At 43.0% G+C, this 18,025-nt stretch overlaps 2 protein-coding genes across 3 annotated transcripts in view; both read left to right on the forward strand.

Moving 5' to 3' along the window:
• The window catches only part of kansl1l (KAT8 regulatory NSL complex subunit 1-like), a 28,682-nt gene extending 16,028 nt beyond the window's left edge, over positions 1-12,654 (forward strand). For both annotated transcript variants that reach the window (XM_064976678.1, XM_064976679.1), the window contains 7 exons: positions 2,160-2,306; positions 2,559-2,659; positions 3,000-3,121; positions 5,868-6,029; positions 6,218-6,350; positions 11,581-11,860; positions 12,083-12,654. In XM_064976678.1, coding sequence (XP_064832750.1) covers positions 2,160-2,306; positions 2,559-2,659; positions 3,000-3,121; positions 5,868-6,029; positions 6,218-6,350; positions 11,581-11,829 — 914 coding nt within the window. In that variant the 3' untranslated portion in view covers positions 11,830-11,860; positions 12,083-12,654. The remainder of the gene's footprint in view (positions 1-2,159; positions 2,307-2,558; positions 2,660-2,999; positions 3,122-5,867; positions 6,030-6,217; positions 6,351-11,580; positions 11,861-12,082) is intronic.
• A 2,391-nt stretch (positions 12,655-15,045) lies between these two features.
• LOC135547566 (microtubule-associated protein 2-like) overlaps positions 15,046-18,025 on the forward strand; it is a 164,178-nt gene continuing 161,198 nt past the window's right edge. The window contains exon 1 of the mRNA XM_064976680.1: positions 15,046-15,098. The gene's annotated coding sequence lies outside the window, so the exon portion shown is untranslated. The remainder of the gene's footprint in view (positions 15,099-18,025) is intronic.

An 18,025-nucleotide genomic window follows, 5' to 3' on the forward strand; every position in this document is an offset into this window, starting at 1 on the left:
GCCATTTCTCTTTTTGCCACTCCCTGTGGGTTTGGGTTTCTTTAGCAGTAGGTGGGAAGGGAGGAGATGGGGGTGTGTGTGATGTGGCGGCAATGTGGGTGTGTGGGGGGGGTGATGGGTGGGAGGTGTGTGTGGGACGGATGTGTGGTGGGTGTGTGGGGGCGATGTGGTGTTGGGGCAGTGTGGGGTGTGGTGTGGTGTGTTTGGGGTGTGGGTTGGTGGGTGTGTGGTCGTTTGGGTGGGGGGGGGTGTGTGTGTGTGTGTGTGTGAGGGGGCGACAGTGTGTTAGAGGGTGTCGTTGTGTGTGTGAGGGGGCTATGTTGTGTGTGTGTGTGTGTGTGTGTGTGAGAGAGGGGCGACGGGGTGTGTGTGTGTGTGTGTGTGTGTGTGTGAGAGAGGGGGCTACTGTGTGTGAGAGAGGGGGCTATGGTGTGTGTGTGAGAGAGGGGGCGACGTGTGAGAGGGAGGGGCTATGTGGTGAGGGAGAGATGATGGGCGACTGTGCGACGGGCGACGATGTGTGAGGGGGCGACTGTGTGAAAGAGGGGGCTACGTTGTGTGAGAGGGGGCTATGGTGTGTGTGTGTGAGTCGGGGTGACTGTGTGTGAGAGGGAGAGATGAGAGCTTCAGGTTTTGTCCTGCTAATCTTGCCCTGACAGGCAGGAAGCACAGTGGTGGAAGTTTGAGGTTTGCCATTGGATTCAGCACCACTTGTCCTGTTCAGCCCTGCAGCCTTAATGCTCACACTGTGTATTACGATAGCGTCTATGTAATTATCAGCCCCCCAACATGTTTGTTCTCCTAACAATGAAACAGGGCCATGACAAAGACGTTGATTGTCTGTAGAGCTGGTGAGAGAGCATTGAGAAGGACGTTTAACCTAATGGGTTTAACCTAATGGGACTGATAGTTAAACATTATGCTGGCTTGTTGTTATAGGCAACTCTCTAACCAAGCCTTTTAATCTTATGGGGGGTTTGACGGATGGCTTCAGACGAGGGGAATCCCTCGCTGTTGAGTTAAAGTGGAACTGACAGCATTTTAACTAGTTTGCAGATATGAAACAGACAATCATAGGATCAGTCAAAAAGATACAATTCCCAGTTTATGCTACAAAACCAACTTTATAAGAGGTTTTAAAAATAGGTTCTATTTGACTCAACATTCCATGACGTACACGAAGGCGTTGTTGGCAGCATTAAATTATACAAATCTATCCTATCAGGTTGTAAATCAAAATTGGCCTGGTACATTGTATGCGGCCCCCATTCAGGATGCACTTGTTTAGTTTCAATGACTCAATATTTTGGACAAAAAAAGACAAATGTATCGAACTCTGGGAGAATGTCAGAGCATATCTATTTATGTAGCTAAATGCAAGCTAAAAAAAACGGATCCTAATGTTAGCTAAATCGCTAGCTGCTAGGAGGATGTCATATCATTGGAGGAGTGAGTGAGTGGGTGACTTTTTCCCCTCGTTTTCCAGTGGCTATACACAGCTCCAGCTAACTGGTATCATTTGGTTAGTTAGCAAGAATAACTAACCGGATAACAGTTATTCAGAGAGTGAATTTGCGAACGAAGAGATATGCTATCTAATCCGGTGCCAGAGCGCAGAATAACTGATGAATTTATGAACGCACAACACCTGCTGAATAAGACCTGTCAGTAAACGTTGGCAAAAAAAGTCATAGTTAGTCACGAACGCTCTAGATATCATGTAAACAGCCGAGCTAACCAGCTCTGCTAATAAAATGGTCAGAGTGAGGTGTTCTCTCATTTGTGTCTGGAAGTAGCGAGCCAACTTTAGCCAGTTAGCTTGGGTGCTTGGTTTGAGAGAGATTGTCTTTGGTTGAGACAGATGATTTTATTAGGTTTTATTTGCTGCAGTGTCTGTTAATTGTCCAAACGCACACCCGCTTTCCCACTCTATATTGCTATAGATTTTTCACAAATGCCTTAGTATATTTGGGAATTACGTATACTATGAAAACGTGAAAATGACCATATCTGCTCTTGTCATAAAATGTAAAAAAATAATAATAATACAAAAAAAAGTGTAATTGTTCCTTCGGTTGTATTTGAACAGATTTGAATAAGATTTCATGATGCTAGAATGCTGTCAGTTCCACTTTAACATGGGTGCTGTGTGCTTCCAGGTTGCAGCCACAAGCAGCATGGGAGACACCTGTGGGGAGGGGCCAGGGGTGTGTCAAATATCAGGTGGGCGGGCTCTGCTCAGACCCCACACAGGAGAGCCTATCGCGGGGGGAGGAAGAGGAGACATACCCACAGGACCATGGAAGGTATGCATGGTCCCTGGGATGGGATTTTTACTCAGTAATCAGGAATGCCTGCTGTTTTGAGATGTATCCAACATTAATTTCGATTAGAAAAAGACCTAACCTCTAGCCAAATCCTGATTTCCTATGTTGTCCTACACATATCAACTAGTTATTACATACATGTAGCCTGCGAGTGTGGTCATTACATGTATGCAATGTAGCTTGTTACAGAGTGACCCATGGCGTTAACAGTTAGATGTTGTTGGTCTCTAGATGAGGAGGACTTCCTGTCTCAGCTGTCAGACCCTGAGGACAGTCCAGAGGATAGCCTGGAGGATGCCGTTACACCCCAGACCCCACACACACGCAAACGGGTACCATACACACGTTAGGATCTTCTATCCTCGCGGGGATCTTATTTTCCCTATAACCCTTACCATTAACTTTAACCCGTAACCATAACTCCTCAACCTTACCCTAATTATATCCCTAATTTTCACCCTATACCTAACCCTTCAATTTAATTTGTCCTCATGGGGATGTTGGAAATAGAAGGATAGATAAACCAACTAATATCTTGACAATTGCCTTGTAATGAATACTGACATCTAGTGGAGAAGTTTAGAACAAACGGTGTGCATTATAGGCATATAGCCCGCTTGTTGATTAGTGAGCTATGCTACAGTATTTTTTTTAATGCTATTCTGTTCTCAGGGCCCAATCCGCAGACGTCAGGGAGAGAGTGTTTACAACATTGACAACATCATCATCCCTATGTCCCTGGCTGCCACTACCAAGGTGGAGAGACTTCAGTACAGAGATATTATAACGCCCAGGTATGGCTTCTGGTGCTTGTTCTTTGGCTTGAGTTACTTCTCAACAAAAGCTAAAGCCACCAGTTTTTGCTTAACTGTATTTTGATTTTGATCAAACCTCCCAAGAAATGAGTGTTCTTTGATGTCCTATGATCTGAGGACACCCCATCAAATTAGTGTGTTCAACTATTTCAGCCACACCCGTTGCTGACAGATGCATAAAATTGAGCACACAGCCATGCAATCTCCATAGTCAAACAATGGCAGTAGAATGGCCAGTACTGAAGAGTTCAGTGACTTTCAACGTGGCACCGTCATAGGATGCCACCTTTCCACCAAGCCAGGTCAAAGTTCTGCCCTGCTACAGCTGCCCCGGTCAACTGTTAAGTTCTGTTATTGTGAAATGGAAATGTCTAGGAGCAACAGCAGCTCAGCCGCGAAGTGGTAGGACCCACAGAATGAGACCACTGAGTGCTGAAGCGCGTAGTGTGTAAAAATAGTCTACTCTGTTGCAACACTCACTACCAAGTTCCAAACTGCCTCTGGCATTTGTGTTTAGTGAGTCCACCAGATCAGAGGCAGTAGGGATGACCAGGGATGTTCACTTGATAAGTGTGTGAATTGGACCATGTTCCTGTCCTACTAAGCATTCACAATGTAACAAATATTTTTGGGTGGCAGGGAAAATGTATGGAGTAAAAGGTACATTATTTTCTTTAGGAATGTAGTAAAGTAAAAGTTCTCAAAAATATAAATAGTAAAGTGCAGATACCCCAAAAAACTACTTAAGTAGTACTTTAAAGTAATTTTACTTAAGTACTTTACACCACTGCCATCGAACACCTTTGGGATGAATTGGAACACCGACTGCGAGCCAGGCCTAATCGTCCAACATCAGTGCCCGACCTCACTAATGTTCTTGTGGCTGAATGGAAGCAAGTCCCTGCAGCAATGTTTCAACATATAGAGGAAAGCCTTCCCAGAAGAGTGGAGGGTGTTAAGGCAGCAAAGGGGGACCAACTCCATATTAATGCCCATGATTTTGGAATGAGAAGTCAGACGAGCAGGTGTCCACATATACAGTGCCTTGCGAAAGTATTCGGCCCCCTTGAACTTTGCGACCTTTTGCCACATTTCAGGCTTTAAACATAAAGATATAAAACTGTATTTTTTTGTGACGAATCAACAACAAGTGGGACACAATCATGAAGTGGAACGACATTTATTGGATATTTCAAACTTTTTTAACAAATCAAGAACTGAAAAATTGGGCGTGCAAAATTATTCAGCCCCTTTACTTTCAGTGCAGCAAACTCTCTCCAGAAGTTCAGTGAGGATCTCTGAATGATCCAATGTTGACCTAAATGACTAATGATGATAAATACAATCCACCTGTGTGTAATCAAGTCTCCGTATAAATGCACCTGCACTGTGATAGTCTCAGAGGTCCGTTAAAAGCGCAGAGAGCATCATGAAGAACAAGGAACACACGAGGCAGGTCCGAGATACTGTTGTGAAGAAGTTTAAAGCCGGATTTGGATACAAAAAGATTTCCCAAGCTTTAAACATCCCAAGGAGCACTGTGCAAGCGATAATATTGAAATGGAAGGAGTATCAGACCACTGCAAATCTACCAAGACCTGGCCGTCCCTCTAAACTTTCAGCTCATACAAGGAGAAGACTGATCAGAGATGCAGCCAAGAGGCCCATGATCACTCTGGATGAACTGCAGAGATCTACAGCTGAGGTGGGAGACTCTGTCCATATGACAACAATCAGTCGTATATTTCACAAATCTGGCCTTTATGGAAGTGGCAAGAAAGCCATTTCTTAAAGACATCCATAAAAAGTGTTGTTTAAAGTTTGCCACCAGCCACCTGGGAGACACACCAAACATGTGGAAGAAGGTGCTCTGGTCAGATGAAACCAAAATTGAACTTTTTGGCAACAATGCAAAACGTTATGTTTGGCGTAAAAGCAACACAGCTCATCACCCTGAACACAACATACCCACTGTCAAACATGGTGGTGGCAGCATCATGGTTTGGGCCTGCTTTTTTCTTCAGCAGGGACAGGGAAGATGGTTAAAATTGATGGGAAGATGGATGGAGCCAAATACAGGACCATTCTGGAAGAAAACCTGATGGAGTCTGCAAAAGACCTGAGACTGGGACGGAGATTTGTCTTCCAACAAGACAATGATCCAAAACATAAAGCAAAATCTACAATGGAATGGTTCAAAAATAAACATATCCAGGTGTTAGAATGGCCAAGTCAAAGTCCAGACCTGAATCCAATCGAGAATCTGTGGAAAGAACTGAAAACTGCTGTTCACAAATGCTCTCCATCCAACCTCACTGAGCTCGAGCTGTTTTTCAAGGAGGAATGGGAAAAAATTTCAGTCTCTCGATGTGCAAAACTGATAGACATACCCCAAGCGACTTACAGCTGTAATCGCAGCAAAAGGTGGCGCTACAAAGTATTAACTTAAGGGGGCTGAATGATTTTGCACGCCCAATTTTTCAGTTTTTGATTTGTTAAAAAAGTTTGAAATATCCAATAAATGTCGTTCCACTTCATGATTGTGTCCCACTTGTTGATTCTTCACAAAAAAATACAGTTTTATATCTTTATGTTTGAAGCCTGAAATGTGGCAAAAGGTCGCAAAGTTCAAGGGGGCCGAATACTTTCGCAAGGCACTGTATTTGGCCATGTAGTGTATTCCGTCACCTTCCACATTGCTCTGCTCCTCCCTCCTTCCCTGTAGCTGGAGAGTGGTTGATAACCCACCCCTGGAGGAGAGGGAGGAGGAGGAAGGGGAGCTGCTGTGTGACAAGACATTTTCCCAGAGGCACCTGGAGTGTGAGCAGAGAGAGAAACTCCGCTGGACCTCCTGGGACAGGACCAGGCACTATAGACGCACCACCAGGTGGGGACTGGGCACACCACACATCACCTTGCTGTTGCTGATTGATCCTGCAGTAAATCTTCTTACCTCACTGGGTCTCAATTCAATACACAGTGTCTGTTTTTTTTTTTCCCTTTGATAATGAAGTCCGGCATTCTCTTGCTCTGTTGCAGTATTTTTTTAAATAAATGAATCGCCTCTCTCTGTAGGTCTGGCAGTAGGAACGATGGAGCAGGTGTTTCTGTATGGGACTGTGCTGTCAGGGGTGACACCGGAGGTGACGTGAGCACCCACGTGGACTGGAGCCATCTGGACACGGACGGAGCCTTAGAGGAGTGGGTGGTAAGAAAGGACATTCACTGTCTCGTCTCTACCAACCTAAGTCTGGATCCCGGTTCAGCTCTTTGTTACATTCTGAGTATGAAGTCTTGGTATTACCATCTATTAACCCTGCTGCTAACTGAGGAACATTCTAATCAATAAGCTATTAAGTATAATGCAGAGGAGTTGCTAGCAGAAACGATGCTAGTTTGTTATACACAAGTCTTCTAATGATCAAGATGAATTAGAGGTTTTACTTTAAAATATGACTCACTGACTTTCCTGATCAAATCAAACTTTATTTGCCACTTGCGCCGAATACAACAGGTGTAGACTTTACTGTGAAATGCTTACTTACAAGCCCAAGTAGGTTAAAATAAAATGTAAATGGTCTGGTGGTGATTTTAATGAATGGTTCAGCAGTCTAATGGCTTGGGGGTAGAAGCTGTTCAGGAGCCTATTGGTCTTAGACTTGGTGCTCTGGTACCGCTTGCCGTGCGGTAGCAGAGAAAACAGTCTAACTTGGGTGAGATATGGAGATTGGGCATTTTATGTAAGAGATTGATTTCTCCTACAATGTTAGCGTTTACATAGCTGGTCATAAATGGATGTTGCATTTATAGGTTTGTTATGTAGACTTCTTCTAACCCATTGGTTTCTACCACAGTTAATAATCTGATTTAAGCTATTTATTACATACAAAATCAGTGTGACAGATTTCCAGTCATTCCATTTAATTTAATACCCCTTATCTTCAAGACTAGGACTTGGTAATATACAGTAGATTAGCCTAATTAGTTTACCTGAGCATAACCCAAGTGTAAGGACATATTTAGCCTACTGTTCTTTATGATTTTTGTTTTTGTTGTCATTGATTCGAGTTGAGAAATAAATGCTGCTCTCATGGAATAGCATGCTTTGGGCACTACTGAAAAAGGCTATTTGCATGTGAAAAATGTATGCCATATGCTGCATTTTCTATAGACCCATTGTTTGCAGTGCGTTCGGAAAGTATTCAGACCCCTTTCCCTTTTTCCACATTTTGTTACGTTACAGCCTTATTCTAAAATTGATTAAGTAAATAAAAAATCCTAATCTACTCACAATACCCCATAATGACAAAGTGAAAACAGGTTTTTAGACATTTTTGCTTATAAAAAATGAACTACATACCTTTCTTACATAAGTATTCAGACCCTTTGCTATGAGACTGGAAATTGAGCTCCGATGCATCCTGTTTCCATTGATCATCCGTGAGATGTTTCTACAACTTGATTGGAGTCCACCTGTGGTAAATTCAATTGATTGGACATGATTTGGAAAGGCACACACCTATCTATATAAGGTCCCACAGTTGACAGTGCGTGTCCGAGCACAAACCAAGCCCTGAGGTTGCAGGAATTGTCCGTAGAGCTCCGAGACAGGATTGTGTCGAGGCACAGATCTGGGGAAGGGTACCAAAAAATGTATGCAGCATTGAAGGTCCCCAAGAACACAGCGGTCTCCATCATTCTTAAATGGAAGAAGTTGGGAGCCACCAATACTCTTCCTAGACCTGGCCGCCCGGCCAAACTGGGCATTCGGGGGAGAAGGATCTTGGTCAGGGAGGTGACCAAGATGCTGATGGTCACTCTGACAAAGCTCCAGAGATGTGAGAAACTTCCAGAAGGACAGCCATCTCTGCAGCACTCCACCAATCAGGCCTTTATGGTAGAGTGGTCAGATGGAAGCCACTCCTCAGTAAAAGGCACATGACAGCCTGCTTGGAGTGCCAAAAGGCACCTAAAGGACTCCCAGACCATTTTTTTATTTTATTTTTATTAAACCTTTATTTAACTAGGCAAGTCAGTTAAGAACAAATTCTTATTTACAATGACGACCTACCAAAAGGGGATGGGGGCTGGGATTAAAAATAAAATACAAATATAGGACAAGACACCGCAACACTACATAAAGAGAGACCTAAGACGACAACATAGTATGGCAGGAAAACTTCACAACACAGCATGGTAGCAACACAACGTTACGACAACGTCATGGTAGCAACACATGGTAGCAGCACAAAACAGGGTGCAAACATTGTTGGGCACAGACAACAGCACAAAGGGCAAGAAAATAGAGACAACAATGCATCACGCAAGCAGCCACAAGAGTCAGTAAGAGTGTCTTTGAAGAGATTGAGATAAAGCTGTCCAGTTTGAGTGTTTGTTTCAGCTCCTTCCAGTAGCTAGCTGCAGCAAACTGAAAAGACGAGTAACCTAGGGATGTGTGCGCTTTGGGGACCTTTAGCAGAATGTGACTGGCAGAACAGATGTTATGTGGAGGATGAGGGCTGCAGTAGAGATCTCAGATAGGGGGGAGTGAGGCTTAAGAGGGTTTTATTTTTTAAATGTAATTTATTTCACCTTTGTTTAACCAGGTTGGCCAGTTGAGAACAAGTTCTCATTTACAACTGTGACCTGGCCAAGATAAAGTAAAGCAGTGTGACGACAACAACAGAGTTGCACATAAACATATAGTCAATAACACAAAAAGCGAAAAATAGAAAGATCTATGTACAGTGTGCGCAAATGCAGGGATGTAGGCAATACATAGGCCATAGAGGCGAAAGTAATTACAATTTAGCATTAATACTGGAGTGATAGATGTGCAGATGATGATGTGCAAGTAGAGATACTGGGGTGCAAAAGAGCAAGAGGGTCTGTAATAATATGGGGATGAGGTAGTATAAATAAGCATCAACCACTGGGTCTTGTGACGGGTACACAGATATGACCAGTTTACAGAGGAGTATAGAGTGATGTGTCCTATAAGGAGCATTGGTGGCAAATCCGATGGCCGAATGGTAAATAACATCTAGATGCTCGAGAGCACCCTTACCTGCCGATCTATAAATTATGTCTTTGTAATCTAGCGTGGGTAGGATGGTTATCTGAATCAGAGTTAGTTTGTCAGTTGGGGTGAAAGAGGAACGATTACGATAGAGGAAACCAAGTCTAGATTTAACTTTAGCCTGCAGCTTTGATATGTGCTGAGAGAAGGACAGTGCACCATCTAGCCATACTCCCAAGTACTTGTATGAGGTGACTAACTCAAGCTCTAAACCCTCAGAGGTATTAATCACACCTGTGTGGAGAGGGGCATTCTTCTTACCAAACCACATTACGTTTGTTTTGGAGATGTTCAGAACAAGGTTAAGGGCAGAGAAATATGGTTGGACACTAAGAACTTCGTTGTAGAGCATTTAACAAAGAATCTGGGGAGGTGCCATTTGAGTATGAGACTGTATCATCTGCATATAAATGGATGAGAGAGCTGCCTACTGAAACCAAGATTGAACTCTTTGGCCTGAATACCAATAGTCACTGGAAGAACCCTGGCACCATCCCTACGGTGAAGCATGGTGGTGGCAGCATCGTATTGTGGGGATGTTTTCAGTGGCAGGCACTGGGAGACTAGTCGGGATCGAGGGAAAGATGAATGGAGCAAAGTACAGAGAGATCCTTGACGAAAACCTGCACCAGAGCGCTCAGGCCTTCAGACTGGGTCGAAGGTTCACCGCCCAACAGGACAATGATCCTAAGTACACAGCCAAGACAACGCAGGAATGGCTTCGGGATAAGTCTCAATGTCCTTGAGTGGCCCTGCCAGAGCCCAGACTTGAACCCGATCTAACATCTCTAGATTTGAAAATACATGACCATGAAAATAGTTGTGACGCTCCCCATCCAACCTGACAGAGTTAGAGAGGATCTGCAGAGAAGAATGGGAGAAACTCCCCAAATACAGGTGTGTCAAGCTTGTAGCGCCATACCCAAGAAGACTCGGTTGTAATCGCTGCCAATTGTGCTTCAACAAAGTATTGAATTAAAGGGTCTGAATACTTATGTAAATGTGATATTTTGTTTTCTTTGTTTTTATACATTTGCAAAAATTTCTGAACAGTTTTTGCTTTGCTATTATGGGTTATTGTGTGTAGATAATACTTTTTTAAAATCCATTTTAGAATAAGGCTGTGACGTAACAAAATGTGGAAAAAGGGAAGGGCTCTGAATACTTTCTGAATGCGCTGTATGTTTTTGTTGTAGACACTTTATCTCAATAATTTGCAGCTGTTTAAGTCTATCAAAGTCATGTGACCGTTAGGCCGGATTTTTATTTTTTTAGCAGCATAAATTAGATTGAGCAATGATAGCCCCACTCGTGGTCTTCCTAATTTTAACTTGTTTTTGACAGTATGGAGCACAATACCATGGAGTTTGGAAGGGAGGAACGGCCTCAAACTTTTATTCCATAGATTGGGATCTGCCCTATGCAGCTGCTCCAAGATCACATTTTTCACTGGCTGTCCACTGGTAGCAAAATCAATGATTTGATAGGCAGTTTAAACTTCTTCAATTCAACCATTACGGTTAAACCACAATCTGTAAGGTACAAATAGTTAAATGAGAGAGCAGCAGTGTGATTCACATCATTGCGCTATGTAGACATCAATAATAGGTGATATCTGTATAGTCTGTGAATGACACCACTGCTGTCATCCTTACCTCCAAGTGTTTATTCAAGTTGGATAATCTTTGGATGCCGACAGCAGTCTCACCATTGGAAGACAGCTTGGTCTGTAGCCTACAGAAACCTATTCCTGCTCTTTTCCCCGCGATCCATCAAACACATTTGGTGTGTCGTCATAGTGGTCTCTGACTTGTGGTCAGTCTCGCTCAGGTGGAACAAACTTAAACTTGCACCTTTTTTAAATGTTGATTTTAAATGTCATTGAGAAAACAAAGGTGTCATATTTTTTTATTGAATTTAAAAGTCATCTTAGAAGTAATCATCTAGTTTTTCAATATCTGTAATCCGATTACACTATTTTTGCTGGTATTGGATTAGTTACAGTTTAAAAAAATCCATGACGTGTTATCCATTACTCCCCGACCCTGCTAGTAATGATAGAGTAGTGGTGGTGTCTGTCAGGAGGTAGGGAGAGTGCCCACTCTCACACATTGAGGGAAGGCTGCAAGCTCCCTGATGCGCAGGATGTGGGTGTGAAGGTCACAGGGACCATACTCGCCTTGCATGAATTTTGGTTTTAAATCTAACCCTTTATCACGGGAGAATGATGTACGGTGTGTGTTTTTATACTAGCTCAATCTAATTTTTGACATTCAGTTGCCCATGCTGTGTTACCCACAGATGATAGTGATAAATGTAATGTACTTGTATGTTGCCCTCATTATTGCTTCCTCCCCAGCCCTGTTTCCCGTGGGAGAGTCGTGTGTTCCCCCTGTGTGAGGATGAGGATGCGGCTCTGAGGTGTGATGAAGAGGAGCAGGAGGAGCCTCGCTGGGAGGAGAGAGCGATGGCAGTGCCCACCAGCAGCACAGACGAGAACAGTGTATCTGTTCAGTCACACCCATTCTCAACCCTGTCTAGTACAACACCACCACGTGCTGTAGATGACGGGAACAACAGTCTTACAGCAGTGAGCAGAGTCACCTGAGATGGCTTGGATTTACCACTGCACAGCACAGGTAGCATGTACACTTATGTACTTATAGAAGTGTGTATTTTGTGTTGTTGAATGCATGTATCAACCAGTCTATTGATGTGGGCTGGGTATGTCATAAAGCAGTAGTGTTATGGAGAGCACGCCCAACTACCTTTTCACTGATCCATTGCTTAATGGTTTATTTATGGTTAAATGGAAAGTGTGTTCCACACCTTTTTAAGTGCCTGTTTTCTGTCTTCAACAGGTCTCCACAGAAGATTAGGAGACCTGAGGGACAAAGATACAAGAGGAGGCATGATCTACCTGGAGGAGATGTCACACCTAATGTTTGCTACATTTCCTGAATACAGTGATGTTTTTTTTTAATTTGGTAAAAAAAAAAAAAATTAGGAGAGTGTTTATTTACTTAAATTTCTCTCCTCTATTGTAAGATATTGGTGTGGACTGTGTTGGATATTCAACATTTTAAATGTGTACTTTTTAAAAAGTAACCCTGACCTGCATTCTTATTTAAGATCTGTGTACTAGTGCACAACCGATCGTAGCCACTGTATGTACGTAGTTGTTGTTTTGATATTTATTTATGTTTCAAGACGTGTCTGAAAATGCAAAGTCTATGTGTGTATGTAGGTATTTTTAGATATTCACCAGTTTTACTCTTGGTTAACAGATTGTATTTTTCCGTAAGTGATCATTTTTATACAGAGAAAAAACAGGTGAAATATTTTCATTTTTTTTTTTTTTTTTTAGTTGGTGTACTTCTCGTCTGACGGTGTAATCTCTGTTGAACACAAGTCATTAAAATCATTCAGGCCACTGTCGGTCACATTATTAAGGACAAACCAGACTGTGCCGATGAATGGTTAAAGGTAACGGGATGGTCGTTCTATTGCCTCTGACCACATAACATTGGCCCAATGATTCCACATGTTGAATCCCTACTGTTCGTCGACACCCAGCAGGGGATCTATTGCATAAGACTGTCATTCATGTGTCTTGTTCTTTTATTATAGTATTGAGTGGTCAAACCAGTTACTTCGTAATCACTGCAAAAACTCCCATTACCTGGCCAGACTGAATGGCCCACGCTCAACACAGTGTGGCGCTGTTGTCCTTTATTTGCAAATAAGAATTTAGTGAGACACATACTTGTTAGGTAAGAGGACCTAAAAATGTGGTATGAATGCATGCCAAGGCCTGAGAGAGTCCTAAGCATTTAGTTATGCTTCTTAAATAGGCCTAGCCTCTGATAGGGTGATTATTCCACTCTACATATAATTAGTATTTTTCTTGCTGTCATTGTCAAACTTATCTTTCACACTCTGAGCTTAATTTCCTAAACCTACTTGTCCAGTCAGTTCTTTAACTGTTCAACTTTGAGCTTCTCCTCAGTGTTGAGCTGCTCTGTCCATCAGCAGCACAGACTCAAAGATCCAGGCCCATTTTGTCCTTCAGTTGCATCATCAGGGTTTCCATCCCAAATGGCACCCTATTCCCTATATAGTGTGCTGGTCAAAAGTAGTCCACTATAGTGAATAGGGTGCCATTTGGAAGGCTAAATGCAGGCAAGTAGCGGTCGAGATTATCAGCTTCATCTGAAGCAGGCTTGGAGAACAAGGGGGGTGGAGAAGCCACCCCTAGACTCTAGGAGCCATTCCCCTTGTACTTCCCTTGAAGTGTATTTAAACCTTCAATGAGCAGACATCACAGAAAGAGGCAAGGCCAAGGAAAGGTGTGTGAAAGGGTCACTGTGAAGTAGCATCTGTTTTGCAGTTTTTATATGTACACTACAATGGTTTAAAGTGTTGCAACAATAGGCCTACTAAGTATGACCAGCAAAAAAAACATCAACATGACCTAACCAGCCTGGTGGACTAGGTCTGCGGCCCAAGTGGCACCCAACTCACTTTTTGCACAGTGGAGTTTTGTCATGTAGTGCACTATATAGGGAAACGGGTGCCATTTGGGACAAAGCCCAGGTTCCTAACTATTGTATGTAGTAGTAGGTGACCCTGACTCTCCTTTCACTGTGTTGCTGTTTATGAGGGTTGACCTGAAACATTGTTGGAGTATTGATCTGTCATAATGTGAAAAGCTGTCAGCTCCAATGTACTGTATTTCAGTGAGTCATAACGAACATCATAGTTGTATTCCAAAGGGCACCCTGTTCCCTATATAGCCCTATGGCACAATTAGTTTGTTTTATTTACTTGGGCCCTGGTCAAAAGTAGTGCACTGTAAAGGAGCATACCACCCTGCATACCACTGCTGGCATGCTTCTGAAGCTAAGCAGGGTTGGTTCTGGTCAGTCCCTGGATGGGAGACCAGATGCTGCTGGAAGTGGTGTTGAGACACTCTTTCCTCTGGTCTATAAAAAATACATCCCAATGCCCCAGGGCAGTGATTGGGGACACTGCCCCGTGTAGGGTGCTGTCTTTCCTCTGGTCTATAAAAAATACATCCCAATGGCCCAGGGCAGTGATTGGGGACACTGCCCTGTGTAGGGTGCCGTCTTTCCTCTGGTCTATAAAAAATACATCCCAATGGCCCAGGACAGTGATTGGGGACACTGCCCTGTGTAGGGTGCCGTCTTTCAGATGGGACGTTAAATGGGTGTCCTGACTCTCTGAGGTCATTAAAGATCCCATGGCACTTATTGTAAGAGTAGGGGTGTTAACCCCGGTGTCCTGACTACATTCCCAATCTGGCCCTCAAATCATTATGGTCACCTGATAATCCGCAGTTTACAGTTGGCTCATTCACCCCCCTCCTCTCCCCTGTAACTATTTCCCAGGCCGTTGCTGTAAATGAGAACGTGTTCTCAGTCAACTTACCTGGTAAAACAACGGTAATAAATAAAAAAGGGAATAAGATGCCATTTGGGACTAAACTGATACTCCACTCTGGCCTCATATTATTTTCAAGTGTTGAGTGTTATTTTGAATGTCTAGCACCTATTATTTTGCATGTCTAGCATCTGTCTAGCACCTTAACTAAATAATCGCCTAACCAACTGCCATTGTGATTAATTTGCTTTTTATAATAATTTGCTTTTTTAAAGTCAATTAATGAGGGTTAGAATGGTTTATGAAATATTAATGGTCTTGTTATCATTGAGTGTGAATTCTGTAGCGCCCCTGTTGAAATACTTACGGTAGTCAGGGAGTAGCGGGAGGGGCTAAATGGGCCCAGGATTCCATTGCCAGTCTGCGCTCCGGCAGAGCGAGTTCTACTGCGAAGCCAGACACTGCACCGAACAGGTAAAGATGACATATCTATTTATATTGATTGAAAACAGAATGTAGACGAAGTGAAAATGGTCGGGTGTTTTTGCCTGTATCTTCTAGTATTTTATTAATTCACATCACCGTGTTGGTTTTATGAAGTTTTCTAATTGTGTGCGTCAGTGCATGAGCAGAAATAATGTGAGCTTCCCCAATGAATCGATCAAGAGAAAGGATTCATTGTTCATTTCCACTGTTGGAACTGCTAAATAGTGCAGGGCAGCTAGACATATTTTGTGGTCACTTCCAACGCCACCTACATCTTAGCATTTTGTTTCATTTAAAAGGTCACACTTGAAGATGGGGACTCGCAAACCTTGCCCATAATGGATCACCTAGAACTGTTTATTGGTAGTTTGTTGGCGTCTGTAGCATATTGAACCAACCAATCAATCATCTTATCTTGGTAGGCTACACGAAATAAAATATTGCTGATAGAATTTGTATGCTGTTATAGCCTATTTATGTGAATTGCTGATCTGCGGTGAACGCATAGTCGGCGCTGCAGGGAGAACGGTCGGCCGATGTCACAACCAGCCGGTCTGCAGAACGCCGGTGCATTTGACGCGCTGCTTCTATCAGGTCCAGCACGTAAGGTGCTGAAACATCGGCGGTCCCGGTTAACTCATAACCGAATCTGTAAGCTATCAAATCCTTATCTCCAGTTTCGTTCAAAAAGCCTTCAGGAGATGTTTTGAATTGGTTAAGCCTAACTGTTACTTGTTTCTATTGTTAAGACAAAGGGGCCTCTTATTTGATTTAGACATATATCATCTTCATTATCTATGGATAGGCTACCGTTTTTGGATCGTTTTAGACTAGGAGAGCTATAGTTGAGCTTAGCAGGTAGGCTATAGCCGATCTATGATTCGTGACGGTGGAAGCAATAGAAGGTTCTTGAGGCTAGGCGAGATTGGTAAATCCCCCCCTCTCTTTGTCTGTCTATATTTCTGTCGTCTTGTCCGTCTGCCTGTTTCTCTCTCTCACTCCCCCCTCTCTCTCTCACACACACACGATGCTGAGTCACAAGATTTTATTAGTTCATTATCATGGTAATTCTTCAATAACCTACCTTACTTCATATGTAGGAGCTTACTGTTTTCCTCCGTGGAGGTCTTCACTGTGGATCAGTCAAATGCATGTTATTATCACGTTATTATCATTATGTTACAGTGGGATTACATAGAGCAAATTGGCCAATGTTACCTAGTAACATTACTAGTGTTGATTCAGGCGTTATATTAACTCTGTATGTGTTCAATTTAAGACTCTGTGTCGATTTAACACTGGATCATTTAATGTGTACAATCTCGTGTAGAAAACAATGTTCAAATGAATCCCCCTTGACAACAGAGGATGAATATTGTGACATATGATGTAATCTATTTCTTACCTTGTCATAAAGCCTTTACAAGACAGTAGCGTGAGCAGAGGAGAGCTCTTATGAGTTACCCTGCATGCCAGTCTGTTTCTGCTTTCTTGCCAACTCCTCATGGAAATAAGGTATGACAGTGGCAATGAGAGACAAGAAGTTGGCAAGAGAGCAGAAACAGACTGGCATCCAGGCTAGCTATGAATGTGCTTCCACTGCCTCTGCAACACAGCTACAGTACTGGGAGTGGAGTGTCCTTTGCGTTCATCTCGAAAGCCTTTATTGAGAGAATTAGAGCACTGCTGACTAATAGTGTGGGGCTCTTTAGATGCTGAAGCGGCCATGGTCCATTTTAGAGGCCTGTACTGTGTGTGTACTGTATGTGACAACAAGATATCAGGCTGAAGGTAAACCCTTGAGACTTTATTTACATTCTAAACAGATATTGATTGGAATGTAGATACTCTCCAGTTGAATCAGATTGACATGATATTAAAGCTATTGATTTATTTCCTCCATGGTGGTTATGGTCTTGTCTGTATGTCCAGGTACTAATGGCCTGAATCTTCCAGGATTAGAATGGAGTCTCTCCGGGTCTCTCTCTCTCTGTGTATCTCTCTGTCTCTCGTCTCTGGGGAGTGGTGGTGGTTGGTGGTCAGTCAGACTTTGTTATTGTCAGGTCCTGTCTCTGTCATGAGACCTCTTGAAGACTCTAGATGTTATAGTCTTCCTGCTGGTTTCCTCTGCCTGAGCTCTCTACTGACTGATCGACATCTCTTATCTGGGATTTGAGGCTGTCTGCCGTTGGTCCGTGTGAACATCTCTCTGTTACTGGCCAGCCATGGCAAGACATGGAAGTATTCATTCTCCCTTTGGTACATGAGGAGAAATGGGACTGAAGTGAAGCATCGCGTTGCACACTTGTGGATTATATATAGCTGCATAGACCTTGTTTGATATGCATGCTTATGTAAATCATTGTGTGTGTGTGTCTTATGCGTTCTGCCCACAAGGACTGTGTACTTAGTGAACCAGGTCACTAGGGTTAATGGTATCTGCTTTGGAAAAAAAAGAAGGGAATTGCCCCAAACATAACGCTTTGTATTCTGGGCAGGGAGTTCATTTCTTTGCAATTTTTTGGTATGTGTGGGTCAGTTGGTAGAGCATGGTGCTTGCAACACCAGGGTTGTGGGTTCAATCCCCACGTAGGTCCAGTATGAAAATGTATGCACACTACAGTAAGTTGCTCTGGATAAGAGCGTCTGCTAAATGGCTAAGTTGTGTAAAATAAAAGAGGTATTACAGTAATGTCTGTTATATGGTTTACATAGTTAAATATGCAAAGGCTATGTTGCAATGAAAAACCCACAGGTGAATTCCAGCTCTTTTAAATGTCTAGCAAGTGCTGCGGAGGAGATAGCCACGTTCTGCTCACTGTTGTCTGTTCTGGCTGTCTGTTAAAAGCAGGTCACTTCTGGACCAGTGTGTGTGTGTGTGTTTGCACATTGTTCAGTAGGAGGACAAACTGAAG

Source organism: Oncorhynchus masou, chromosome 10, assembly GCF_036934945.1.
Source record: "Oncorhynchus masou masou isolate Uvic2021 chromosome 10, UVic_Omas_1.1, whole genome shotgun sequence".
In the NCBI taxonomy this organism is placed as follows: Eukaryota; Metazoa; Chordata; class Actinopteri; order Salmoniformes; family Salmonidae; genus Oncorhynchus; species Oncorhynchus masou.